The 20,040-nt window shown below is 39.5% G+C and overlaps 1 protein-coding gene across 1 annotated transcript in view; it reads left to right on the plus strand.

The window, feature by feature from the left end:
* Window positions 1–19,839, plus strand: part of klhdc3 (kelch domain containing 3) — a 33,705-nt gene extending 13,866 nt beyond the window's left edge. Inside the window, exons 9-11 of the mRNA XM_074676115.1 lie at window positions 11,890–11,963; window positions 13,356–13,434; window positions 15,286–19,839. Of these exons, the coding sequence (XP_074532216.1) occupies window positions 11,890–11,963; window positions 13,356–13,434; window positions 15,286–15,352 (220 nt within the window). The 3' untranslated portion in view covers window positions 15,353–19,839. The remainder of the gene's footprint in view (window positions 1–11,889; window positions 11,964–13,355; window positions 13,435–15,285) is intronic.
* Window positions 19,840–20,040: the final 201 nt, after the last annotated feature.

Consider the following 20,040-nt stretch of genomic DNA (forward strand, 5'->3'; position numbering starts at 1 on the left):
GGTTCTCCTCCTGACCAGTGTGTTTCTTGTTTACACGAGCACCCTTAAGCCTCTTACACACAGGAACTCCCATAAGCATGTGCACACACATGCTAAGACACACAAACAAACTCCAGACGGATTTAACACACTTTTTGTTTGCTTTCTCTTCTCTAATGAGGAAGTTTTTCTATTAATGAGTTTTAATTTCAGTCATGACTTAAGTAAGTTAACTGAGTTAGTTTATGAAACAGCCCTGTAATTCAGTGTGAACACTCCTAAAACCAGCCACGTGCGTGTCTCCTGTGTTTGTTTTTATCTGACCTGACAACATGAGGGCAGCTAACAGCCTCTCAGAGTTATCACTGCCCGTCTTCATGTGTTGATAAATGCTCACACAGGCCGCCGTGAATTATTTTCTGGACACTCTGCTTGTGTTTTCTTTCCAGGCTCCTCATTTTCTCTTGTATGCCGGGGAAATTGTGTTCAGATTTATGACCCTGTGTTGTTTTCCTTGTTAGTTGTCCTTTCATATTGATCCTAAACAGAACCATTCTGTTGATACGTTTCCCTGTTTATGATATTTATCTAGCTGCAGGTGTTTGTTCAAGAATAATTTATTACTTTAGTGAATGACAATAAAACTTAAAGTCTAACTCTGTGGACTGGACAACAAAGAGGAGGTTTGACATTTGACTCCATTCATGAATGTCCTCTTAAAGTTTAATTGACTCCAGGTAAAGAAAAAATACTCTAAAAAGTCTCAAGTTATTCTAAAATTTAGATATTTTCAGTTTTGCCCTAATTAGATAAAAAAACAACATCTTATTTGCATAACCAAATATTTGAAAATCTGTCAGCTGTGGTTTTTGTAAAGCTGCTTTACACAGTTGGACTTTTCTGAGATGAATTCAAATGCACAACAGTTTTATACTTTGAATCCATGTTTTAAATTCAGTAATGCATTATTTCTGCCAGCTGTTACCAAAGGATCTCAATGAATTGACAACTATTTTACAAACTAAAAGCCATAATCTAGCTGTAAGAATTAAGTTGTATTGTTATGTGGTTCAAGTTTTAATAATATGAAAATAGAGCGGTTATGTCAGGAGCTTGAAAGCAAATGTGTTTTAGGTCCAGTTTTATGAGAGTAAGGTCTTTACGCTTTGGGAATTTAGTTGTGATTGTAATGTTACTAGAATAGGGTTCTTGCTTCAAGTATTAGGTCGTAAAGTCACACAAATAAAGTCTCACTTGTATGAGAACAAAGTCACAATACCATAAGTTTTAAAGTCTAGTGCTGGGAGGACAAATTTGATTTTTAGTTTGTGTTATTTTGATTTTAGTCTATCATTACAACATAACTTTGTTAATCTTAATTTTCAATTTATTTCTGTGGCCCCAGTGCCTTATTGGATATTAGGGATGCATGATATGATTCTTTACTTATATTTTCCCGACCTATTTTTGCGGAAATGGTAGGTAAACTGAGACTGAAGCAGATACTCATTATGGACACGATAAGCCCACAGGAGGCTGCACCTTTTTGCTGTTGGGTATATCCTTTGTTTTGAGGTACGCACCCTTACTTCTCTTAGATGAAATAAGCAGAGTCTGAAAGTGTATGTTTTAACGACAGGCTGGGCATTGGTGGCCGTCTGCTGAGTGCCACTTGCGTCAGTGTAAACAGACCTGCTGAGCTGCAGAAAGGCGCGAAATTCTGCCCCGTCTCTGATTTATGACCTCGGGGAGCATTCTTTCTCACGGAGTGCAATTCGATCCACCCTCAGAGCCTCTGCTACGCTCATTTACCAAGACCTGCTCGCTGCTCCACGAAGGACGAGCCGTGCATGACTGACTCCACCTGCACTGACCTTCACCTACACACGACAGACTTTAATGAAACCTGTTTGTCTCTTAACTTCTCTCACCCTCTGAGGAATTTAGCTCCTCGAAGTTTGAGCAGCACATGAAGCTAGAGACACATAGATTATGAATGGCCTGCAAAGCCTGTGTTGTCACCATTGGCACTCTTGCGCGCTGTGTATAATTGTGTACCACAAGCTGAAGTTTGGCTAAACCAGGAAACGTTTTAAGCTTGGGAACAGGGCATCCTATGAGGGGCAGGATGTGAACAAGGACATGACAGATTGGCATGCTGGGAGCAGACAGCTTGGGATCTGAGAGGGAATTTAGCCCTGGCTCCTCATCTACTTAAATTCCATGATGCGCATTCATGCCATCAGTACATTTAGAGGAGATATATTTCACTGTTCACGCCTGTTTGAGGAGTGCAATGTACTGATTTACATAATGTCTTGAAGGGCTGTTTTTGTTTGTTTCTTCTTTATTTTCACCGCCTGTTTGATGTTCTTCAGATTCAGAATTAGAATTGTAACCAATGCAAAGTACATTTCTACACATGACAGCTGCATCTTGATGTTTTGGCTCACTCAAATAGAAGTAGAATGATCTGTGGGAGCAAAAGTAGTTGTGTCGTGTGCTGTTTGCATATGTCTGCATGTATTGTCATGACTCTGTGACTCAGAGCTGACGTCAGGAGCTGCACATGCTGCACCGCTCTGCCAGCTTTAGCTCGTGTGATCCATCTGGCAGCGTGATCAGTAGTTTGGGTGATTTAGCAAAGATGCTAAAAAGCATGCTGACGCCAGTCCCAACATTTCTACCATCTATATTTATGCTAAGGAGATCAAAAAAGCTGCAATCATGTCTACAATATAATGAACTCAATGGTGTGAGCAAATAGGAGAAAAAACAGATTAAAGAAATAAATCCTTTTTAGGAACCAAACAGAGGCAACATGTTGGTGCAAATTTTATTTTAAGGTAAAATAATGACGTGTATGTTAAAATCAGCCTTAATACACCAAATCATGATCATAGTAACGCAAACGCATTATATTTTACAAAATGCATCAGAATAAGTGTAAAATAAAGTAAAATAAATGTCTGTGTTTACTGTAATATAAGGCCCTTTCTTTCTTTTTTTTAAGAATGCATCGCAAAAACAAGGTTGTTATTTAACCAGAGTTCAGCCATATAAATCATTTTTATTGGCTGTTTTGTCTTACTTTTCACTTTTTTCTCATTTTCTTTCTTTTCTCATTGTATTTTTTTCCCCTTTCTTACACAACTTCTCACTTTTTTTTAGCTCTTTTTCTAACTGAAGTAATTGCCCTTTCCTTACTGTTTCCTTTTTTCTCACCCCTCTGTCCTTTTTCTTTTGCTCTTTATTGCTCTTTGTTCTGGGCTTCCTCTTTTTTAATTTTTTTTGTTTTTTGTTTTTAGTCTAGATCCTTTTCTTGTCATTTTCTTTTGTCTTTTTACTTTTTTTCTCACTCTACTTTCTTGTTCTTTTTCACTTCTTTCCTTTTCATTTCTAATTTCTTTTTTATTTTCTACTTTCTCACTATATTTTGTTCCTTCTTTTCCCAAACATCCCTCTTTTCTGAAATTATAGTTATTAATTTAAACATGGAAGGAGTCTTCTTTTAATTGTACGGAGAGACAGTTCAGAAGTGTACGGTTGGGAAATGTTTAACAAAGAGAAAAGTTTTGGGAAATCAGAGACTTTTATTGGCAGATACACATTTAATGGGTCTACCTGTTGGTAGCCTGTTCTTTGGATTAAAAAAAAGAAATGCAGGTTTCAGTGTGAATGGGTGTGTGTCTTCTTCAGAGACTACCCAGCAGGTAATCTCACTGCTAGCCAAAACATCCCTGACCCACACCTCTTCTTTAATCCACCAGAATCTTACCGTGATATTTAATCTGCCAGGAATTCACCCGCTCCTTTCCAAACAGAGGGCCGAGAGCTTGGGCAGGGTCGGTGATTTAGTTTAGTAGATCAGAAAGGTCAGAGAGCCTGGTGCCTCGATATCACCTACAGGTCCGTTTTACACCTTATCACTGACTGAGAGCTGCTGTTATGATAGTCCAGCTGGTTAAAGTGTGGTTTGTTATCACTGCTGGAGATTACTGTTTAAATGTTAGACTAAACATGACTCTGACTCATGCAAACCACTTACTCAACACTTTATGCTTTCTTTTTTTTTTTTTTTTTTTTTTTAGATTTTACCTGTCTTTAGGTTGAGATTGAGCACATGGCTCCATTGTTGTGATATCGATGCCACACGTGTTGTGTTTTGGCCTCAGGTGTCAAAGGCTAGGCTGCAGAAGTTTCCTTTATTAATTGTTTATGTGTATGTGTGTGTGTGTTCGGTGTGCCTGAGATAAAGCCTGTCAAACAGTGGAGGTGACCCCAGCAGGATACGGGGCACCCCGCACGCGTCGGGACGGGACCTCAGGGCAGCACGGCAACACTGTGATTTACTCTTCAAAGACAAGTGCTGCAGAGTATTTCATCTGCATCTTAACCCTGTTTAACCTGCTAACAGGCTGTATACAGGAAGGTGTCAGCGGGTGGAGTGTTACACGGCAGCTCACATAAACACGCTGCATACATGACGCTTTGTGATGCTGCTCTAAGCGTCCAAATAGCTGCTCTGAAACCTTTGATTTATCAGGACCTAAACCTAATTCTGTGGTTTTATTCTTCTCTGTGGATAATTCATGGTTTGTCTGTCGTGTCTGTGAATGAGTGAGCACTCTTCAAATGCTCATTTGAAAAACAGAGGCTCCTTTCTCAACTTTGTACAGCAAAAGCACCCTTAGATGTCAGGTATTTCCTGGCTTCCCTTCGCAATCACTTTTTCTGACCTGAATCCTGACATATCAAGAAAGTAAACCTATTCAAACTTTTCTGGTTTGACAACAAAAAGCGCTTTTCAACCCAAAATATAAGACACTATTAGTTCCAGGGACTTCTCAAGGAATGAAACGGTTCCTGTGGCTCATTTTATCTTATTTTTCTTTTTGCCAGTTTTCTGTCAGTTTTTCAAACTGATGTTGTGAGAAGTTGACGAATCAGATAGCTGGAGATTAATTCTGTTGGGGGAAAGGGGGGGGGGGGTAGGGGGTGGGGGGGGGGGGGGGGGGTTGTGGATGAGGACGTCTGTACTCTAAACATCAAGGAAGGGTAAAATAAAAAACTCTGAAGGTACTCTATAAATCAGAAGCGCTAAGTATTTCAGGCCTCATCCCCAAAAGTTTCTAGATCTTTGGAATGCACTCTTTAGTACTAAATAAGTTATTAGTTTTCACTGTTGAAATGCATAGACCTCCTGCTAAGGTTCCTGGTCAAATGCTCACATGTGCCAAAACGTTTGCAGGTTGCTTTAGACTTAAGAAGAAGCTTGTTAAGCAAATAGCTGTTCAAACTAATGTTATAGATGGTGAACACATATGCAGTAAAACTGTTCTACGGCCTCTGTATGTGAGTATTTTTCTAAATTTAGTTTCTGTTGTAAGTTTGTCCTTGACTTTTAAGACTCAGGCCATAAAGGAAGTCACTTATTTCCCCCTGAATGATTCCCCTGGCTCTAGAGGAACATTTGGCAGACCTTAAGACTCTCTTCTGTGTGAGCCAGCTGTGCTCAAGGTCCTGAAACTCTTTTCAGTGTCCTCTCCCTCTTTTTGTATTCAGATAACAACCTGCCCTGGCAAACAGACTGAAATTGTGCTGGAAGCAGTTTTTCCTTCACATCAGCTCCGAGTCCAGCTACATTTTCTCTACGGACGGGTTCAATTTGAGATGCCACTAGCGGCTGGCACCCTCTGTTAATCTGAAGCCAGACTTCTCTTTTTCACTCTCCCCCTCTCTGTCTCATTGGAAGCAGGCTGTATATGGTGTCTCGCCCTCTGCATGGGGCTCAGGTCTTGGCAGGTACAGGTCTTAATCCACCGTCCAGCCACTGCCCGGGAGGGGGCACAGATAGTAAAGTAAGACGAGGTGGGATGGTCCAGATAAAGGCAAGAGAAACGGACGGGAATCTCTGGATCTCTGGGAAACGAGTCTATGGGATTTGTTAGAGAAAGTCGAGCTCCCAAACTGTGGCAGGATCCCGACGAATCCTATTTCAAGACGACGTCAGCTATTTTCACAGTTTTTTTTTTTCATTACAGAAGAACTGATGCTGCAGTCCTTTGAGGGGGAATGTTAAAATTTGTGGCCCTGCTCTTCTGTCACAGTTGCAGCCAAAATAAGCTGATTTCACAGCAGCACTCAGGGTTTAGACAGTACACCATAGTCCTTTAAAATCAAAACTTCAACAGAAGAAATAGGAAGGTAAACATTAATCCTTAGAGATCTCTAAACACACAACCAGTTTGACTCTTGCCAAATAAATATTTTGATATGTGACGCAGTAAGTCAACAGGAAGAAGGATGGAGGCCGAGGCCGTCCTTGTTCTGCCAGTCGCCAGGTTTTTAAAGTCTGTTAATACACAAGATTTACAATACACAAAATTTTTCTTCATACTGTCACATTTTTATGGGCTTTAGCTGTATCTGCAGCAGGTGTCCAAGGTGAACAGCCTCTGGCATGTGAGCACAAGGTTTGTTATCAATTAATCTAAGTTGACCCACTCCCCTCAGATTTACAAAGGTCCCTTTTTATCTCTTTTGTGTCGTATTGATTTATACGTTTCTTCGCAAACAACTGCCTACTTGGTGAATGCACATCTTTATAAATGCAGATTTGATAAGGAGGATACAGCTTCAGTATCCAGTGGCAGATAACCGATTTTTTGTCCATCACACCTCACCCCACTTCATCTTCTTACATTTAACCTGTATCTGTTCATCCAGATGACCAAACTCCAAACAAAGTCCTGGATTATTGTCACTGAATCTGTGTTTTAACCGGAGTCCTGTCTGGCTGTCCTGATAAGCTGCTCTGCAGGAAGTTGTAGTGTATGATGAGTTCCTGTGAGCTCCCTGATTCTAAAGGACCAAAGTTCAATAGGAAGTGGAGAAAGGAAAAGGATGCAGATGATATCTGTTTGAGAATGAGGATATGGCCAATGAAGCCTCTGAAAACATGCCTCTGATGGGAGAGGGGTGTTTTTAGTGTTTGTTTAGTGCAGAGGTGTTACTGAGTCTGTTTGCATAAATACTCTGATCTCTTTCACACTTTTCAGCATAATCATTGTCTCTAAAAGTCATTTACAGTTTAAGTTCAACCTTTTGCCACTTTCTGATCACCTTTGGTTGACTTATGAGACTTGTTAGATAAAGGTGAAGGAGGCAGTGCACTAGCTGGTTGCTGTTAAAAAAAGCAGCCAGTGTTGTTTTATCGGGGGAGCAGCTTCACTCAGGCCTCATCCGACTTAGAACCAGTGCTGCTCCAGTGGGGGAAAGTCCACTTTCACACGTGCTGATCGTCATCAAACTCCAGGACGCCACATAAAGTCGCTGACTGTGACTTTCCTGCTTCAAACAGCAGCCAGTCCAGCCCATCATACCTCCTAACACCTCACTTTGCCTTCTTCTGCCTCTATTAACCCCTCATTCTCCGCATTTTGTGACAACCCTTAAAGCATTACTGTTCCTTAATGTCCCGCTGAATTTCACACCCTGTCTGACGTTATCCTGAGCATGCGGGAAAGAATCCTACTCGAGAAAGACTACACTAAGATGAAGTCAATCCACTCTCTTCTTATCTGAACTCTTTCACGCATCATCATCTAAGGCCTTTCCCTCACACAGTAGTTACAGCTACTGCAGTGTGAGCTTCAGATAGAAGTCCTTCTTTAGTTTACCCGTTTTAGGTCAACAGATTAATATCCCATCACAGGCTACAGCCACTGCATTCACAATCAAGACAGCGCGTATACACGAAACACTTTAAGTCAAAGCCTAAAATACTAAATTAGGTTTCTGAAATGGACTCTGATTTAAAAATGAGAAAAGGGATATATGTAAAAATGCACTGTGAATATTTAGTAATCAAAGCCAAAAACCAAAATCTTAAGATGCTCAATCTTTATGAAAATCAACAAGTTGCCAATTCAAGTGATGATTACACATTCAGAGTTGTTTTGTTTTGTAACGTAGCATTGTGGCTTTAGTTTATTTTTCTTCTACTTACAGTCATATTATTATTTAATCTGTAGATATTCTTGTAATTTACACTGCTACTTTAATTTTGTAAATTTCCCTGTGTGGGACAAAAGAAGGCAGCACATCTGCTGAATGAGAAAAAAAAAGTTTCATGCTAACTCAAATTTATGATGAAGCAACTTTAACTCTAAATCTTCTTGAAAAGCTGGGACTCTGTTAAATGTTCTCAATTCAGTTGTTGATGGTTTGCAAATCTTCTAAAACAGTGCTTTCTCAGCTGTTCTGTGGTTGGGACTGATTCTCAGCCCTCAACCAAGAAAAGCTGGGACCCAAAATTTCAATGTCTCAAGTTTATTTGATCAAAATACACTATTTGATGTCCCTGGGTCCTCAAAAGCACTCAACAGGTTTATTTTTCAGAGAGAAGTGTTTTTCATGTCTTAATGCTTACATCTGCCAACATCTTTGCTGCACAACACAAGGGTTTTATCTTCCGTTCTCTTCAATGTAATACAATTTGTCCCTCATGTTGTCAGTGTTGTACGTGTGTTTTGCTAAATTAGCACAAACTTGGTTAATCTCCTATGTGAAATAATGGATGTCAATTTGCATCACATGGCACCCTACTCTTTAAGAGTGTTAATAGATGGCACTCTGGTTCCAAAAATCCCCTTTGAAGGAAAACCACAGGATATTTTTCTTGCCTTTTTTTTTTTGGCTCAGATAAAAACCAGAGAGCCGCTGAAAATGGGTCATGAGAGTGGCGAACATGTCCACTTTTGAAACAAAACAAAGAAATACTGTTTAATGAAATATCTATGCTCATTCTAGTCGCAGAAACATTGTCCAAATAACTTGGTTCAACATCATCAGGCCAGTCACATGACTGGAATAGGAGACTCCAGAGAGGCTGACTCTGGTAGTAGGAACGATGGAAAGACTCTGAGAGACTGCATGAGCACACTGTTCAATGATTTAAGAATAACTTCAGTGGATTTTACCATCAACAGAACATGATGTCATAAAAAAATTCAGAAAGTCTGGAAAAACCTGTAAACAACAGAGACAAGGACCTTAAACAAGACTGGACCGATGATGTCAACGCATTAAAACAGACGAGACTCTAGTGGAAATGTTACAACCAGCGTTGATCAGCAGGTCCAGGAATAGCCGGTCTAATAATGCGGTGGCAGCTTTGGGGTAATTGAGGGTATTCTGATAAAGGCCCGTGTTGTAGCCCCTGGTCGGTCCCTTCCTGGGGGGGCATAGAGCGTAATGACTTCCCCAGCTGGCCCCCTGGGAGCGCTGCGCTCGTGCTCTGCACCTCTGCTGGCCGCTTTAAGCCACCGTCTTGTTTGTTTTGGGAAGATTAGCAACGTAAAACCCTTACAACATCCTGAACACGCAGTGAAGGGAGCCATGCTGGAGAAGAGGGATGGAGATTGATTGGTGGCAGGGAAGAAAAGTGAAGAATGGAGAGGGATGAGAGACAGGAAATTGAATAAATGTCATTTTAAGCACTTAAACCGACACTCCAACCAAATCATCAGAGCAGTCCAGCAGAAAAGAAAGACTTGTTTCTGTTTTTTGGGGTTTGTGCCACTCACAGGACACTTCAAGCATCTCTCAAAGGGTTTCCCACCAACACTATCCTTATAAACCAAACATTTCATCCCAGACCCTCAGTAACTCTCCCTGATGGATATTTATAGACTGTAAACTCCTCGGTAAATGCACCTGTGTGCTTGAAACTGTCCTCAGGGTCATGTAAAACTATAGAGTGCATTTTTTATCCTCCAATCTGGACGGGTCTCCTGGTGCTCTTTTATTATTGATGTAGAGCGATGATGTGCATTTACAAGGCTATTCTCCCCGACTCATGGGAGTAAATCTTCTTTGAAACATTGCTCAGAATCCCACAAGGCTGCAGCTTGTTACTGTCAGGCCTGTGATTATACACCATCCTTCCAAGGAGATGTGCTTTGCATTTTAATTAAGCTTTACGAAGATGATAACTGTGTGGAGAAGTGATACAGCTGAGCTGCAGAGCACCAGGTGTGTCACAGGTGTGTTGGAGTGTGTTTGTGTGTGTGTGTGTGTGAGTGAGAGTGAGTAGAGCTGAAGCAGGAAACAGATGTGCAGTGATATCTCAGTCTGCACAGGTCTGGGAGACTATCACCTCAAGCCAGTCTGCCGTCTCACTGCTCCGCTGTTCTTCCTGTGGGCTTAAATCATGGCAGGCAGTGATAAGAGAGCAATGCTGTGTGAACAGGACTCCTTTCTAATGATCTGTGGCTCACTGATTATGAACTTCACTGATTACTGTGAGATGAGAAGGGGCATTAGAGAAGAGGAGGAAGTTATTTTAACTGTAATACAACATAACAGCTATCAGAAAAGGATAAAAGGACTCAATTATTTTGGAAGGCTTGGGGGCAGTTAGGATGTGTTTTTTTATTTATTTTTTTCTAACTAAAGGTTGTTTTTGGTCCTTTTCTCTGTCCTGACTGCAAATATTGGAATGCTGCTGGAATTTTTAGAAAAAAAAATGTTTTCTGTCAAACCTCAGGGCCCTAACTTCTCTCAACATTCTGATATTTTGTGGGAATTTTCACTAAGAAAGCCAGAGAATGACTGAAATGATCGAAATTATAACGTATAATTCCTAAGTAACATTCCATTTATCTAGAAACTGTCCACTACTCCATTAACATCTCAGAATTTTGGCAACATCCCAAAAGTTAAATAACAATCAAGAATTCTGTTAATATTCCACATTTTTGTAACATTCCTCAATGTAAGTAAATTCTAGAACTCTAGTTACACTCAAGTCCTCTGGTGTCATTCTGGAATTTGACTTAATGCCCTGACCTCAAATGTAAGAATTTTGACAAACTTTTAAAAAGATTGATTAGTATTCTGTCAAAAAGCAGGACTCTGACTTTTATTAACATGCTGACTTTTTGATGTAATTCTGACACAAAAGGTAGAAAATGCCAGAAAATTCCAAAATTGTATTTGTTACTTCCATATTTCTTCTCAGAACTCTGTGAAAAAGTCCGAATTAAAACGCTCATCCTGAAATTTTTCCCTGAAACCCCAAAATTTTGAGTTTTGAGAGTTAGATCTCTGACTTTATCAGCTAGTTCTTAGACTAGACTTTTTTTGCTTCAAGATCTGAATCTCAAAAATTCAATGTTTACATTTAGGTCAGAATACCAAGGAAAAAAGTCAAAATTTAGACTTAACATATCTGCATTGTAATGTTTCAAAAATTCAGAATTTTTCCACAGATTATGACTTCATAAGGTTGTAAATTCAATTTTTTGATGTCAGGGAGAAAAAACAGACTTTTAAGACTTCAGTCAGGATCCTGACATTTTCTTAGAATTTCCATTTTCAGCGTTTGAGTTCTACCACAAAAACTCCAGAAATTTCAAAAATGTCTTCCTCAATTTAGAGACCTCACCTCCAAAAATTGGTTCCATTAACCCTACATTAAAATAGGCTAGAGTTTGTTTCTTTTTTTTATGTCAAAAACACCCAAACAGTTTCAGAAATGTTTGGATGGTTTTCGTGTTGGGGTTTGGATTTAATACAAAGGATTAAAAAACAAAAGATACTGTGAACATAGACAAAAAAAGTAGTTGAAGCTTGCCTTTCGTGGTTGTGTGTCAGGTATTCAGATAACTGTGTTTTATCTTCTTGTGTTTGAGAGAAAAGTGATGCAATTTTAGAGTCAGGAATTATTAGACTTCAAAGTACAAAAAAACTGCTGGGTTTTGAATCCAACCTAATTAAGTTGTGTCTGTCACTCATGAAAACGGACAGGAGGTTTAAGGAGCTTCCGATCTTCAATGTGCGTTCAAAGCTTTGGTTGTTAAATTGTCTTTTTCAGTTTATTTAATCTTCTTTTTCTCTTTGCAGCCCGTGTCCAGAGCAAGGAATGGGTGATGAATTCAACCTCATGGACCATTCAGACCTGTATATCTTAGACTTCAGTAAGTATCACTCTTGACACCTGTGCTTCCTTTGTTAGCTTAAAAGGGTTTTATTTTACCACAGAATCTGAATAAAGTGGGAGTGATCACTCAGAAAAGGTTGAAAGGCTGTGATGACGTTTGTTTACATGACCAAACAGAAGTGCACATGCTCATCCCTATGTGTTGCTTGCATGCTGTTGGGACACGGTGGAACCTGGCGTGCTGGTCTTGCCCGTGTCTCTTCTTTGTTGATTCCCATTCCAAGCTTCCGCCTCGTAGACAACCAAATATAGCTATGTCGTGCCCGTTGCGCGCTCAGGTCACAGTCAGGGATTGTGTAGGTGGGCTGACACAGGGACACACTGACCATATGGGACTGGCAGCACCTAGTGGGTTCCTGCACGTGCCAGTTGCGCATGCCTTTGTGTTGTTTATCACTGATATATAGTGGTAGAATCATGTTCATGGGCCTTTGACATATACACAAAAGCAATAAACACACACGAGACAGTAAACAACAACCTCATCGCTTAAACAGAAAAATGTACATGATACAAACTTCATGTAACACAGCCTAACACAGTGAATCAGAAAGATAGAAAGTTAAAGTTTAACTTTTTAAAGAAAGAGCTGTTCCTGTTTGGTTTGAAAATGCTCTCACACAGAGTCCAGTTTCAACTCTGTGAGTAAAAGAACACCAAGTGATCACCTGGTAAAGTTCCCAAGGGTTAATCAGTACAGGGCACCTTACTACTTGAGTTTACAGACCAGTATGTCTTTTACTTGGCCAGATATTCCAGAAATCTAGAAACATCATAGAATTCAAGAAACTTTCAAGGGTATTGCAACATTCCAGAATTCTACTGACATTCCAGAATTGTGTTGACATTCCAGAATCCTGGAGACATTCCAGAATTCTTGGGACAATTCAGAACTCCGGTGAAATTCCAGAGTTTTAGTGACACTAAAAAATTCTATCAACATTCCTGGGTATAGTAACATTCCCGAATTCTAGTAACGTTCTAGAGTTCTGGTAACATGCCAGAAGTTTTGTAGCATTCAAGAATTCAAGGAACAATCCCGGATACAGTGACATTCCAGAGTCAGAAAGTCTTTTTCCTGCGGTGGCTTTAGAGAAATATGGAAAAGTTATTTTTTGTACTGGAGTATATATGCATAACCTCACAATGATAATGTGTGTTTTTATGTGTGAACGGTTTTCTTATCCTTAGTAAAACTTAAACCTCCCAGGAGTTTTATCTGACTTTTTTCCTCCTCAGAGCTTTAGACCTGCCCTGCTGTACTCCGTCTTGATTTCCCTGAGCTGAAACATAAATTCACATCCTCTGTATGATTAATGTCTGTGATCTGTCAGTGACTCATTACTCTCTCTTTCTGTCTCCCTTTCAGGCCCTAATTTGAAGACGTTATGCAAAATAGCTGTTATTCAGTACAGTCTGGAGCAGTCAGGACTCCCACAAGATATCAGGTCAGAGCAGCATCCTCTTCTCCATCATTAGTGTTAGTGGGTCATAAACTCACGTTGTACTTTCTGTTATTTGTGTCCTATCTGCCACCATTCTGTACTCAAATAATGAGCCTGTTTGTCAAAGAAGAAAATTAGGGATCATTATTTATCACTCAGGTCTTTGTCTGATGTTACTTGAAGTCTCAGTGTATGAAATGAGTGAAATAGTTATATCATCCCCCACTTACAGCTTTCAAGCTTCTCTATAGGAAACTTACGTAAAACAGATTAAGTCCAGGTGATGCTTTTATCCTGTTTATGTGTAATTTACCAAAAAGACACAGATGAATAAAGAAAAGATCTTTTCAGTTTACTTAATCACAGCGCAGACATGAGAGAAGAGAGAGGCAAAGAAAAAGTTAAGATGTGGTATTTCAGAAAGGTTAGAGAGGAACTCACTTCCAGTGACGCTTACTCTGAAAAAAACATCACAAACACACAAAAATATGTTTCAGTCTTTAAAAGCAACAACATTTTTAATGAGGCAAAAACATTTAGTATTCTAACTTAAAACCCCAAACTAGTCTTTACTTGTATTTTTTTTTAAAGACAGACTTGAAATTGTTTTATTCGTACTCACTCAACATAATAGAAAGCATTTTCTTTATTCTGTTCTCTGCTCATTGAGGTATCAAAAGGCCAAAAATGAGACTACAGTTTGGGAACAACACTTAAATGCTAAGTGATGTTTTGATCACAGGGTTTGGAAATTAATAATACCCTCCTCAAGAGAAGATCCAAAACATTAAAACAGCAGAACAGGCAAAAATCACGGTTCATCGTTTACTCTTTTTAAAAGTTTCCTTTATCATTATTATTTATGCTGACAGGTTTCCATTTAGTAAAATCTATGATTTAATAATATAACCTCAATTAATAACCTCAATGTAAATATGTCACCTGGATTTGAACAGTAATTTCTCACATATCTTTTGGGGACTTGTCTGGTTGTTTGGCTCATTAGACAAGTGTTTCTCTAATGAGGGGGTTTCACTCCACTCTCCCTTCTTTTTGGTGAAATCTGATCCTAATGACTCCTCTCAGCCTTCACTCCTCTCACAGTGTCCCTGCCACCTTGCACGCTCCACTCTCCACTGTTTGCATTCATGTTCCTAACCCTCAGAGAGTTTTCAACCTGAGGTCAAAGAACTCACGTTAACTCCCTCTGCCCCTCGCTGGCATCTCCTCCCCTATGCCAATCTCCTCTCTTAAACACACACTCGCACAACAACAGAAAAACGAACAAAGCAAATTAAGAGGAGTGAGTGTGAAACCAGAGCCAGAGATAACAATCTGCAGCCCAACCTCTGACCTGTCAGCGGGTCAGCAGTAGAGCCTGCTGTCAGCCCCTGCTCCTGGTTCTCGTGTTACAGCGAGACCGTCCCTCATCATTAAACACATCGTGGCTCTAAGGTTGGGCTAGGAGGGGGTAAATGACCCACAGTGACTCGGTAGAAGATATTTTAGCATCATGTATTCAATCAACACATTAAAACTGCAAGCCAGTTTAGCACCTGGACTCTTCTACTACAGAGCCATGGTGTTGCAGTTTATCACTCCCCCTCAATCTTTCTTAAATGGGCTCAGATACTAAGAAGTCTCTACTGTTTCTGGATCAGATTCATATCTAGTTTCCTCTTGACTTTGTGGATACAGTCACTTCCACTACAGAGTTATGTCATTCTCAAACTGTTGAACTATTTGCTCACACAGTCTCTCACAGAGTGCTGGCCCTTTTCCCATCTTTCTTATTGAGAGACCCAGTCATGTGACTAACCTGATAATAACTACTTCATAAATATTTTTCTCCAGGTGGGAACTGGCAGCCATGACGACAAACAGCAACATCAGCAGGCCGATCTTCTCCTCTCATGGCTGACACTGGAGATCTCAACTCTACTTGGTTTTTAGGAATCATTAGGCTTTTAACTTTCTAATGGATAACTTTGAGCTCCAGATGACTTTTTTTCTAGAGTTTGGATCTGGATGGGATTTATTTTCCACATTCTTCAAGTTTATTCTGACCAAAATATCCTACGCGTGACTTCTTTGGACACCATGAGCTTTCTGGGATATTTTAACCCTCAAGACGCTGGTCATGTGAGACCTATATCATGACACCTTTTTCCCTTTTCTTTCTAGCTTCTCTAGAAATCCAATCAGCCTATGATAATCATAGACTTCTAATCTTAAGCACAGGAAGAGACAAGAACTTCAGCCAAAGGTTTTTCAGCTCAACTCTATGTGGATGATGTCAACAGATCTCCCCTAAAGGACAAATGTGAATCTACTGCTCCACTTGTTTGGACACAAGTTTGTGAACGTGAAGCTCTCACACGGACAACCAGGAGTGGTAATCCAGAAGGATTCAGTCTCTGTGCAGTGTATGAAATGGACGGAGCTAACTTTGGTGTTAAATTAGAGAAGTAGAGTTGGGTACAGGATTCTTTTGAGGTGCCACAATTGAGAAAGCTTCTGTTTGATTGGCTTGTTCCGTATTTTATCCTTTCCTTACTAACACCCCACAGCTGTTACATGTTTCTATGGCCGGACTCAGGCTACAGGTGGATTGCACACTTACCTGATCCAAAAAAAAAAAAGGTAAACATGGACTTTTCTGAACCACTTGAAAATGCCCTAAACCTCTCACAGACACAAACGTCAGGTGCCCATGATACCTCTCACTAGATAATTGAGTCTTTCCTGGGGTTGTTTTTGCCATCAAATAAAAAATCTGACCTTTTATGTTTTAAGCCTAACTGTAAACTCAGAATTCTTAGAGAAATTTCATAATCCAGATTCCAAACTTATGATTATGGGCAAAAGTCAGAATTCTAGAATTGCGAAATGTTGACCTTTCTCTCTTTTCTAGAATTCAGACTTTTGATACTTATGTGCAAAAGTCTGAATTCTTGAATTATTGAATAAAAGATAAATTCCAGATTTCTGACTGTTGGGAGAAAACCCTGAGTTCAGATATTTTGTCAGAAAAAGTCAGAATTGGATAGAATGGATTATAACTTTTCTTTCAAAATTACTCAATAAAAGTTAGAATTCTGAGGGGAAGCTGTCAGAGTCATAGAATTCTTTTTTACATCATTTTAAAAATGATTCTAGAACTAGAATCCTGAGGGAAAAAAATGTAATTTTTAAACATAATTTAAAATTCTAGAATTCAGTCCAGATTTTGAATTCTGACTGTAATGAGAACAGCTTAACCTTTAAAGACATGATTTGATTCACACTTTTGTCTGACGAATCTTGTGTTTCAGTGCGCTTTGGATCTACAAAACAATGTGTGGAGCACAAAAAGAGAGCCTGAAGTAATTTCCTGTTGGCGCTCATCTTGACTTTCTCCCTTTAATTGATCAGATAATTTATGCAAGTGCAGTTAACAATCAGCTTTTAGACTGTCACCTTGGTTTCCTGCTGACCTTTTTCTCAAGGGGGCTTGCAGGAAAAGTCTGGATAAAGTGGACGTGACAAACTCTGTAGTTGGACAAAGTCAGGAAAAGCTCTGGAGTTTGCGCCCTCTTGGGAAGAGATTATTTTAGAATTTTATCCTTATTTTTAGCCTGAGTCCGTACTCTGTTTGTTGTTGAAGAGACTGTAGTAAGATTCCCGTCTGCCTTGTGAAATAATTGAGTCCATCTACCTCCCTCACTCACATTCAGTCTTTCTTGGGACATTAATTCCTCAGACATTGACAGCCCCTCTCTAACTGAAGCCTTTCAACAGAAAGTTAGTATTTATGTCCACATCTCCCTCCTCCTCCTTTTCTACCATCACCCTGCAGTTTGTTTCGGTGCCAAAAGCAGAGGAATCTTGATGCAAACATATACTGTGTATGTGTGAGCACATGATGCGCCTACTCGTAATCCTCGCCCACCTGCTTCCGTTGAAGATCATCACTAACATGCATCATGTAACCGCTCCTCTTACAGACAATCCTACAGCCCAACCTGCTTATTCACACCACACTACGTGAGTGTGTTTGTGAACACTTGAGCTGATGTTATAAACACAGAAGGGCTGTTTTGGAATCATAGATTCTGCACACACAGGAGGAAAAACCCGTACACATCAAGGGTGTTTACTCAGGAAGTGTGTGTTTTTGTTTTATTGGTACGGATTTTAGAACAAATTCTAAAACAGGAGTGATTGGTCTTTTTCAACCCTTAATATCCACTCGTGCTTTTTTCAGGGTCATGTCTGTGATATTTTAGGTTTTTGGTGCAGTCAGCAATCTGAAATGTTACACTGGTAAACCATTAAGTATAAATCTAAAAGTTTAAACTCTCCTAATTGGTTACAAGTAACATTTCTCAGTCCAAGATATTTCTTTCTGTTATCTGATATATGGAAAAATAACTGCCAGTCAAGTTTTTACCACAGTGTTAACAAGCAGATGTGAAATTTGCCCGGCCATTTTCATTGATTTGTTTATTATCATGACACAGAATTGTTTATTTAAAACAGACTATAAAAAAACATGGACTTGGACTCCTTAATGTTGCCCATCCTTCAAGATTTAAAGGAAACAAAGGAGGTTATTGACCTAAATGTCTGAAGATCACTCATCTGTGATAGTGAAATGTTTTATTCAAACTAAAATCTTTTTTTTTTTAAACCAGCTTGGCTTTTTTGAATGGGTGTATCTGAAGTCTCAAGTGGACACTCAAGGGACTGCAATTTTAACGTGGCTTGCAGATGTAATATGTAAAATATAGTCGTCATTTTATGAGCTAAAAATTGTAATCCAACAAGAAGGAAGTCTTAATAGTACGGAAAAACAAGAATTTAGTGTTTATGATGCAAGTGTAATAGTGATAACAGTGCGGGGAGAAAATCTGAATTCTGACTTCTACCTGATGATTACAAGGGAAAAATCAGAAATCTGGAACTTTGATGTTTTTTCTCCCAAAATCAGAATTCTGAGGATAAAAAGTCAGATTCTTTTTTCTTTACCTGCAGAAATCATTTTTCTATGGCCCTAATCTTTCTCTATTCATCACCTCCTCCACTCAGAAGTTCTGAATTCCCCAAACGTTTACCTTCTTGGTTTGTACGTTAGCTTTGTGACTTCTTTCAAAACTTTTCCTCATGTTTGCCATCATTATCAGCTTACTGAATGGCCAAAACTCTCTAGTTTTAACAAATGTGCTGTAAACACTCAGTGTTTGTAACATAATTACAAAAATATGCGTATGGCAAGTAAAATAGGATATGAAAATTAAAAAAAATATTGCTAGTGTAGCGTGTGATGTCAGTTACTTAGATTTTGGAAAGTAGACAATCAGTGATTTGGTCTTTTTTTACATGGTAGAAGTTGATGATAAAAAGATAAAATATCACAGACGTGGCCTTTGGATCTTAAGAACAGAGAATGATAAAAGTTTCTTCTCACATTTTGACCTTATGAGGATGAATCTACAGGTAGAGAAGCTCTGTTTATACAACTGTTACCACACACACCTGAGCTGCATCCGTGTCTTTCAGTCCTGATCTTTGAGACCTAGATCGTCTCTGACAGCCTTCCTGGTCCCACTGATCAGGATCTGATGACTCTGACCTCCATCCTGAATGTTTACAGACGTGTGACTCAGTTTGAAACAATCTCTAAATCCCATAAATCTGCACTGGAGCCACTTGTGGCTGCCCAGCCTTACAGAGAGGATGATGTTATTTATAGACCGGTGGTGCCAATATGACTCTAATACCCACTACACACACACTTATACATGCTCCACATGGTACCTGAGCAGCTAATGCAGTGACACCACAGAATAAAGGTACAGGTGAACAAATCAAATTGCTAATGTGGCACAGAAATATGTCACTGAACTGATGTTAATATTTTTTAATGTGTGGGGTGGAAGAGGTTTTTTCTTTTAGGACTCTGATTTTCTCTACGTGGGAAGATTATGGTGGTGGTTTTTTTCAGCCGAGAACTCTTCAGGAATTAAAACCTGCACAAAAACAGACCCTCAGAGAGGAAGTGTTGAGTGTGGATCACGTGAACGCTCCTCTATCATCCAACGTTATTTATCAACCTTTAAAGAGCATCAATAATCCATCACACACTCTTCTTCTCGGAGCGAGGAGTGATCATCGCCAACAGGACTTCATTATCTGACTGACTTTATGCCAAGAAGTGTGTTTCTCTCTCTCTGTGGATGGCTGAATAATTCATAAACAAAGGACGCTTGTTAGAAACAGAACAAAGTACGCAGAGTGTTTGGATCACTTTACTGTTTGCTTTTATTTTTTACACTTGATTTCAGAGGGGACTGTGTGTGGAGAGGTTGGTCATGACTTCCTGTGCAATATGCTTTATAACTGTATCAACAATAAATCTGAGACAATTTCAACATCAGCTTCTGTCACATTTCTTTAAAGTGTGTCTTTTTTTCTTCTTAGTCCTGTATATCCCATCTTTATAGAGTGAGGTGTCAGAGAGCTGCGTTGATGGTTGATATTCTTCATCCCTCACCCTGGAGAGTCGGTGTTTAGAGCTCCGAGAGTAGAGTTTGGCAGTGAGAAGGAAGTTAGCGAGCGAAATGTATG

Source organism: Halichoeres trimaculatus, unplaced genomic scaffold, assembly GCF_033239565.1.
Source record: "Halichoeres trimaculatus isolate MK-OKI-2021-1 unplaced genomic scaffold, fHalTri1.1 fHalTri1_scaffold_8, whole genome shotgun sequence".
Taxonomy (NCBI): domain Eukaryota; kingdom Metazoa; phylum Chordata; class Actinopteri; order Labriformes; family Labridae; genus Halichoeres; species Halichoeres trimaculatus.